The 8,016-nt window shown below is 40.0% G+C and overlaps 1 protein-coding gene across 1 annotated transcript in view; it reads right to left on the bottom strand.

Annotated features, from left to right (window-relative positions):
• LOC104968191 (calcium-dependent secretion activator 1-like) overlaps positions 1-4,630 on the bottom strand; it is a 56,215-nt gene extending 51,585 nt beyond the window's left edge. Inside the window, exons 1-2 of the mRNA XM_010797766.1 lie at positions 4,593-4,630; positions 4,379-4,445 (exon numbers count right to left, since the gene is read on the bottom strand). Coding sequence (XP_010796068.1) covers positions 4,379-4,445; positions 4,593-4,630 — 105 coding nt within the window. The remainder of the gene's footprint in view (positions 1-4,378; positions 4,446-4,592) is intronic.
• Between the last annotated feature and the right edge of the window lie 3,386 nt (positions 4,631-8,016).

Raw genomic sequence — 8,016 nt, 5'->3', positions numbered from 1 at the left:
CACCACCCCACCACCACCCCAGCTTCCACCTGTAAGCTCGGGGGGTTAGTTATTTAATCATCACTCATCGTGCTATGTATATCTGTGGAGTAATAAGGCCCGAGCCTAGTCGTCAAACTCAACTATATGCTGCTTCTTATAAATATGTTAAAGAAGCATGTCAGTTGTCTGACTGAAATATGTATGTGCTTTCCTAAAGGAGGTGTATACAAACGGGTTTAAATTCAGCTTATATGCCATTGATAAAAATACAAAAGACGTCGTGCAAAAACTTTTTCACATACTGTAGTTACAGAGGCTGGTAGTTTTAACCACCTTGACTACATGAAAAGTCACTGAACGTTAGTGTCTTTATTTGAATGCAACAGAGCATGAGAGGTGGTGGGCCCAGAAATCAATTCCACAAAACAAGACACAATGAGCAGTGTGCTCACAATGTGCATCAATATAACAGACCTGTGATTCACAGCATGTCAAAGAAGCATAGAAGCATAACAAAGAAAACATAGACCTTTCTAAAAAGAGGTTTACTTGTCGCTGTATTCTATTCAGGCTGTCATCGGTTATTGCCAAGACTGCACTATTGTTATTTCTGGCATTCTGACATGGTGCACAGATGATGATATTTTCTTTCTTTCTTTACAATATTTGTATTGAAATTTTCAAAAATAACGAACATTACAGATACGTAAAACGGTCAGTCTAGGTGGCAGATACAGTGTAAAACCAATTGAATAGACATGTAACTAAACACAGGTCAGTATACAGATGATACATAAATAACAAAGTACAGAAATCTGAAAGAATACGACGTGGGCTACTACACTTTATAATTGTATTCCCGTTGCCCCCCCTCCCACCCCGGTCTTTGGTTTTATTGATCACTACCAATTCTTTGACTCAATGAAGCTCCCCCAGATATTTTCTAAAACTGCCAGCTTTCCTTTAGTAATGTATGGTAGTTTTTCTAAAGCAACACATGCTGACAGATCCTTAATATATATTCATACTTGGTTTGTTCACATTTTTCCATTCTATAGCTATTGCCCTCTTAGCTTGTAAAAGACACAAGTTTATACGAAAAATTCATGTTATTTGTGACACCTGCTCTGGGACAAAGTTTGACCAAATGTCCGTGAAAAAATGGCTGTTTGTCAGATGAATAATCGCTCTTCAACAGCTTCTTGTTTTGTCATGGCTAACAAAATATGACTGTGGCAGCGGGGTGTGGTTTGGGCGCTGGCTGCTGGAGTGAAGGGAGTGGCTCGGCCGGAGGCCAGACAGCTGATCGGAATCAGGTAATCAGTGCAGGAAGAAAAGCATGTCGTAACCTGGTTCTGTTCTGTTATGCAGTAGGCGGGATCCTGGAAGGTCGCCAAAGGACCTGTGAAGTTTCCCACCCGGGCAACGTTTGAGACCCGTGCATATTATTGTTTGGAGTTAATAAACGCCTGTGTTTCACCAACCTGCTCTTTCCGTCCTGATTTGAACCCTGTGTGAGCGGAGAGGCTCACAATGCCATAATCAAAATGAAAAATAAAGACAACTAGACATTCAATTCGGGGAACAAATACTGAAATATAAAACATTTCATTAGCAAGAAACCAATCCCTTTAATAAGTATAAGAATAAGCTCAAAATAGGAGAATGGTAAAATGAACATATAAGCATATTGTATTCAGTGGATTTCTACAAGTCAGTGGCCTCTGGATCTTCAGGTCAGCCTCTGCACTGGAAGCCACTGGCCCAAGAATCCTGCTTCACAATGGTTTTAGATTTAGGGTCATATGTTTAGTACAGTTCTTGCAGAAAGAATGATATTTGTTTTTTGCTTAAAAATATATACTTGAGTTATTGAAATACTGCATCATACAAAAAAGTCACCCAAAAAAGATCTAAAGAAGGAGAGGGATGTTGCCCACTGTAGACAAACCAACACAGGGTGCAAATGATGGATTTTAAAATGTTGAAAGAATTGTTTTAAATAAAATAATAAGTAAAGGTATTATCTCGACGAAAGATGTAATAGAAGACTTTAAAGGTGTTTCATTTTCACATTTAAACATGAAATACATAACGCAGTAGTTCTATTCCCTTCTTGTGGCACTGATGTGGGATCACTGGATCATTTCTGATAAGAAGAGGAAAGGACAAGTTGTATATCATATGTATCTGTATAATATTAAACAGTTATTTCATTTGTACTATATATAGTAAGAAATTAGAGACGTGCACGTCCTGATAAGTACTGCAGCTCTACTGTATCTGTTTGTAGTTCTACTGCATTTCTATTCTTTCATTTTATAGAAGTTACAGTGTAGGGGAATGTATATAATTATTTTCTGCAAAACAATCTTTAAATACAATGCATCTGAAACAATCAGTTTCTAACCAAATCTATAATCTGAGGGAAAAGCCAGAATGAAAGTGAAATCAAATATCTAGTGATAAAGGCAGACATGGTAAGGACAGTCAGTTCTAACTGACTGACTTTGTATGAGCGAACAGAGAAGAAAGAAATCTGATGTCTAATATGCGACAAAAAGTACATGTGCACTCAAACACACACACACACACACACACACACACACACACACACACACACACACACACACACACACACACACACACACACGAGTGCGCAGTCTATTGACCAGTATTTGTCACTTGCTATATATTTAGCTGGGAGCGAGAGGGAGTTGGAGTTGGCGGCGCTCGGGCTTTTCTAGCTGCGAGTGTAAAGCCAGCCAGTGTTCACTCCACTTTGTCAATCCCCTGTCAACTTGTAGCTCTGAGACATATCCTCTGCAACACACAAGAGACAGGCCCCCCCTCCACCCACATCCCTGCCTGCTGCCCACCTCCAAATACAGAGCCACCAGGAAATGGCCGCTACCGCTACCGCCCCCCACCCCCACCACCCAGCCTACTGACAAAAGCCTGCTTGGCGTCTCCATCATCCTCCTGACAGCCGAGGGAAGACAGCTTGGCTGCATCTCTCTTCCCCGTTCCACACACAACATGTGGCCAACACTCAGGATACTGCGGCTCCTCTTTTGGCTGTGATCACATTTTTGTCACTCACCCTGCTTTCACTTCAAATTGGATTTTGAGGTTTTGAAAGTATGAAAGAGATAAAAGATCAAGGAAAGTCTTGTATTTGTTCAGAAGCATTCCACAAGCTGATATATTATTGGTACTATGAGTATTCATGTATCACACTCCATTGCACCTTCTCTAGCTTTTATAAACATATAAAAACGTATGCCATGTAGTTCTTTTCAGTTTGACAGACTTCCATGAGCATAAAGGTCCGGCCTCCTGCCTGTGAGCCGGATGGACCTCTGACTCTATGGGTCTCCATCGGTAAGCAGCTAAACAACATAATAGCTGCACATATCACAACATACTATATCAAATATGAATCTCTCTGAACTAGATCCTGCTATGGTATATATCATTATTTTCAAAACCATTTGAACAGGGTTTTGTAGATTGCAGTGCCTCTGTTATCTGCAGAATATTTTCTTAATCTCACTTTAAAGTCTCACATTTCTAATAAACTGAGTGGTACAATTTCCCAAAATAAGAATATTTATTCATTATATCTAAGTATAATTACTAAGCCAATATAAGGCTGCAACTAAAACATTTAGTTTAGTTTAGGTTACAGTAGGTTCATCTTGTGTTAAAAACCTCATACACATATTCAATTTAATATTACAAAAACAAGAAAATGTCTTCCCTATTTTTTGCTTTAAGTATTACTTAAAAATTAATTATCAAAATAGTAACAAATTACTGTTCTTTCACCTTACTAATTTATAACAAATGACCTCTGCAAAATGTATATCTTAACAACATGTATGTCTCAGCGTGCATGCTATCTTCTTTATGCTACAAATGGTTTGCATTCAAACAATGCTACATTTTAAAATAAATGAATAATATTTATTAAAAAATTAAATGAAATTAATATGTGAAGATATCAGTGTTTTTAGTGTCCATCAGCCCCATGGTAACAGGAGAGAGACAGCAGCAGAGACTGCAGGTTCATACAGTTCCTCTCATGAAGCGGTGTGTGTGTGTGTGTGTGTGTGTGTGTGTGTGTGTGTGTGTGTGTGTGTGTGTGTGTGTGTGTGTGTGTGTGTGTGTGTGTGTGTGTGTCGTGCGTGTGTGCGTGCGTGCGTGCGTGCGTGCGTGCGTGCGTGCGTGCGTGCGTGCGTGCGTGCGTGCGTGTGTGTACAGTTCCTCTCATGAAGCGGCTGCCTGCACACTGTAGTGCTGCCTCTGCCCGTTAAACACTCTGATCCACTGTTGGTGTTTCACATCACACTGTAACACTTGTATCTTGTAGGAACCACTAAAGGGAGCTTACCTGCACCAGTACGAAGAATCTTTTCTTCCATCTTTTCCACACATTTTTGCCAATGGTCCAAAGGTACCTGTGAAATCAAACAAGCACAAAAAAAACTAAATTAGAAAGAAAACATTTTCAAATAGATTTCTTATTGTGGCCTTATTTCAGCTGTAAATGAAACCGATTGTTAGCCATGCCTATGAAAAGATACGTAGAGTGGTGCCTCTCTGACCTCTGCTGGTCAAATGTCATTACTGCAGCCAGACACATCACGTTTAGGCATTTCATCCCAGCTACAGCTCATTGATTTTCATTAGTATTTTGTGTCGAGATGACAGACCTACGTTCAAATAAGTACATTTCATAAAAGGAAAAGGAGATATTGAAGTGACAGCAAGAATGTCACTGTTATGCTGCATGGCCACATTACTGGATCTGGGACATCTAAATGGAATGCAGCCATCATTAATGTTACATTGTAACCCAATCACAAAATATCAGCCTCATGAACTGGAGAGTGAAGGCTCTGAAGAACAGATGAAGTCACACCAAATGGAAAAGAGCTCTAAACTCAGGGCTGCATACAATGTGCACATGCTCATGGAGCTATTGCACAGAAGTGTGACTGAACTGAAACAAAGCTGTCGTTTTGTACGTTTCTTTTTGGTAAACTGATCAATGATCATAAACAGAGGTCAGTCGCTGCTTCCTAATTTATATTGTGCAGTATTTTGAAAATCATTCACATTATCTTGATAACAATAACCATAGTCGTTTTAGGGATAATTAAGTGACAACAACAAGTGATGTTGATATGAGGGCTTAGGCAGAAGCATTCATTAAGTGAGAACAGATGTACTTAATCTAGCAATATGAAAGTGCTAATATGTAACCCATGAGTCATATTGCTGGCATATTGTCCAAATAGGTTAAAGAAAAGACACAAGTTACTTTGCTAATGAAATATCTGGGCGGCTGTAACTTAGCCTTTCAGTTATTAGCTTGGAAACTGGAGGGTCCTTGGTTCAAGTCCCCGAACAGACCAAGCAGGGAGTGTGGACTGGTACCTTGAGAGGTGCCAGTTCACCTCCTGGGCACTGCTGGGGGGCCCTTCAGCAATACACAGGACCCCCACAGTGCACGCCGGGTGGTGCATAGTAGCTGCTCACTGCTCCTCATATGACGACTAAAATGCACAGTCACAGTATGTGATGATTAAATGATCCTCCATCTGTAAAGTATGTATCTACATCTGCAACCTGCAGGTATTAGTTTTTCTAATCCAAAACACATTGTTCATGGTTAATCATTTTAGATTTGTTGAAATATTTTAAAGACTGTCAACATCAATTCAGCATGTATGTATCACTGAAAACATTGACATCTCAACTCTGTTTAAAAATAAAAGTTACAACAACAATATAGAGGTGTGGCATTAACAAAAACATTGTAAAAATGTTGACGCCAACTACAGAGAAGTACATTAGGCATGCGCTTGGGATATTTTCACTTCAGCCCAATGCCTGTCACTTTCCTCCCTTCAGACAGACTGTACAGCTCAGTGCAGCAGTCCTCACAGATCTCCTCTGCTCTTCCTCCAGCTAAGCCCGTCTCCTCCTCAGCCAGTGTGGAGTTCAGTGTTGAGAAGGACGGGGAAAGGGATTTTGTTGTAAAAGAACATCTGAGGGTTGATTTGCCTCTGTTCTCCCACCAGCCCCCTCCCCCCTCGGTGTGCCTCAGTGTGCCTTTCCCCCCGGCCCCTCCCTGAGCTGCTCCTGCCTGTCGTCCTAAATAAACCAGCATCCACAGGCTGACACATGAGGGCCCTGCATGTGTGGAAGCAGAGAGAGGGGCCAGTAATGGTGCAGCAAGGCACTGTGGGAATCTAACAGGTAGCCCAGCAGCCTCCTCCAAGGCTCCCAAAAGGAAGCATATGGAGGGGGGGGCAGACAGGAGAGTCTGTAGCTCACAGCTACAGGCTTACAGTAGGAGCATGTTTTTTAAAGCAGTAAGTGTGTGCACAATAAAGAACACAGCCTCCTGACACATGGCTGGAATTTATTTTCCAGTACGGACCGCCACTGAAGGCCAACAGTCATTACATTCACTCTATTGCAAATGCTTTCCAAGGTTATAGTTGCTGCTTTCTCAACTGTATATTTGCATAGGCAGTAGGGACATGCACAGACATGTTGGGGGGCGGGAGCTCAAGTGAGAAAAAAGGCACTTCCCATAATCATTTATAAAAAAAATATTTTAAAACAAAAAGTTAAATATAGTTGCACATCTCTGACTTACTGACCAATTTATTTTAATACCCTCACACTCACGTAATTGTTTAATACTCAGCAGAATTCTACAAAATAATCAGCTAACACAGAGACAATGGTCTTCCTTAGTATTCACTACGCACAAGAGCAGACAAAAAACTAGTACAATTAATAGTTATTAAATGAGCAGCCAACAATCAACATGATGAAGTTACTGTTTAAGGACATTACAGGCACACATATCCTCTTTTCATGTACTGGTCTATTTTGCTTCCATGTTTTCTTTCACTCTAAAGGAAATAAAACTTCCAAGAAACACATATGTTCGTTTTACTACCATGTCTGAATTCCTCTATAGATTTAAAGCTATCTGCATTTAAACATATATCATTTCAGGGGGAAATACTGACTTGACGTAAGTAACTATCTTGGGAAGTTGTGAGGTGATGTGTTTTTTTCCAGTATTTATTCCATTTCCTTGATATCAGACAGCAGCTGCCTACACTAGTTGGCTCTTTGATTTCACTTGTTAGATATATGGACAAACTAGTTAGACACTCTGCTTTAATAGTTAAATAAAATATTACACTAGTTGCTCTTTTTCAGCAACTAGTGGCACTTTTGTCCAACTAGTTACCACGTATGCCTTACTAGTGACGCCAGGAGCAGCACTAGTAACGCCAAAGTCCCAACTTGTAAGCTTTTTGATGAACTAGTGGCCCTCTGACCGTACTAGTGACGCTAAAAGTCTTACAAGTTAACTAGTGCGCTGCAAAAGCTCTGACATGTTAACTAGTTACACAAAATAAGCACAACTAGTTAACTAGTGGCATACATTTGTCTGCACTAGTTAACTAGTAGCACCCACAATCACTCACTAGTTAACTAGTAAAGGCAAAAGGTTAACTAGTTTACTAGTTGATGCCTCTTTTCACCTTACTAGTTAACTAGTGGGGCTCAAAATGTCTACACGTTAACTAGTGAACCCTTTGCCTTTTACTAGTTAACTAGTGAGATACGTTTAAATTCCACTAGTGAACTAGTGAGGCTTAAAATGTTCACTAGTAGTACTAGTGGATCCCAAATGTGCACTAGTCGCACTAGTTGCACAGAATGCTAATGAGGAGGAGGGGAAAGAACGCATCGAGGTCCCCTATTGGCCCTAAGCTATAGAGCGCCACCCAGCCAAAATAGTTTATTTAAGAGCTTAAATACACTGTGTTTTAAAATACAGTCATACAACCATATTTACACAAATATAAAACAAAAGTATTTGTGTAATTATGATCATATGACTATATCAAATGAGGTAATAACATTGAAGATTTTGTTAAAATTAGAAACTTGCCTTAGGACTGCAGACAGGAATATCGATCCTCTTTAAAA

Source organism: Notothenia coriiceps, unplaced genomic scaffold (genome assembly GCF_000735185.1).
Source record: "Notothenia coriiceps isolate Sejong01 unplaced genomic scaffold, NC01 NC01_scaffold00038357, whole genome shotgun sequence".
Classification (NCBI taxonomy): domain Eukaryota; kingdom Metazoa; phylum Chordata; class Actinopteri; order Perciformes; family Nototheniidae; genus Notothenia; species Notothenia coriiceps.
The sequence above is the reverse complement of the archived record's forward strand: the minus strand, read 5'-3'. Positions and strand labels throughout refer to the sequence as shown.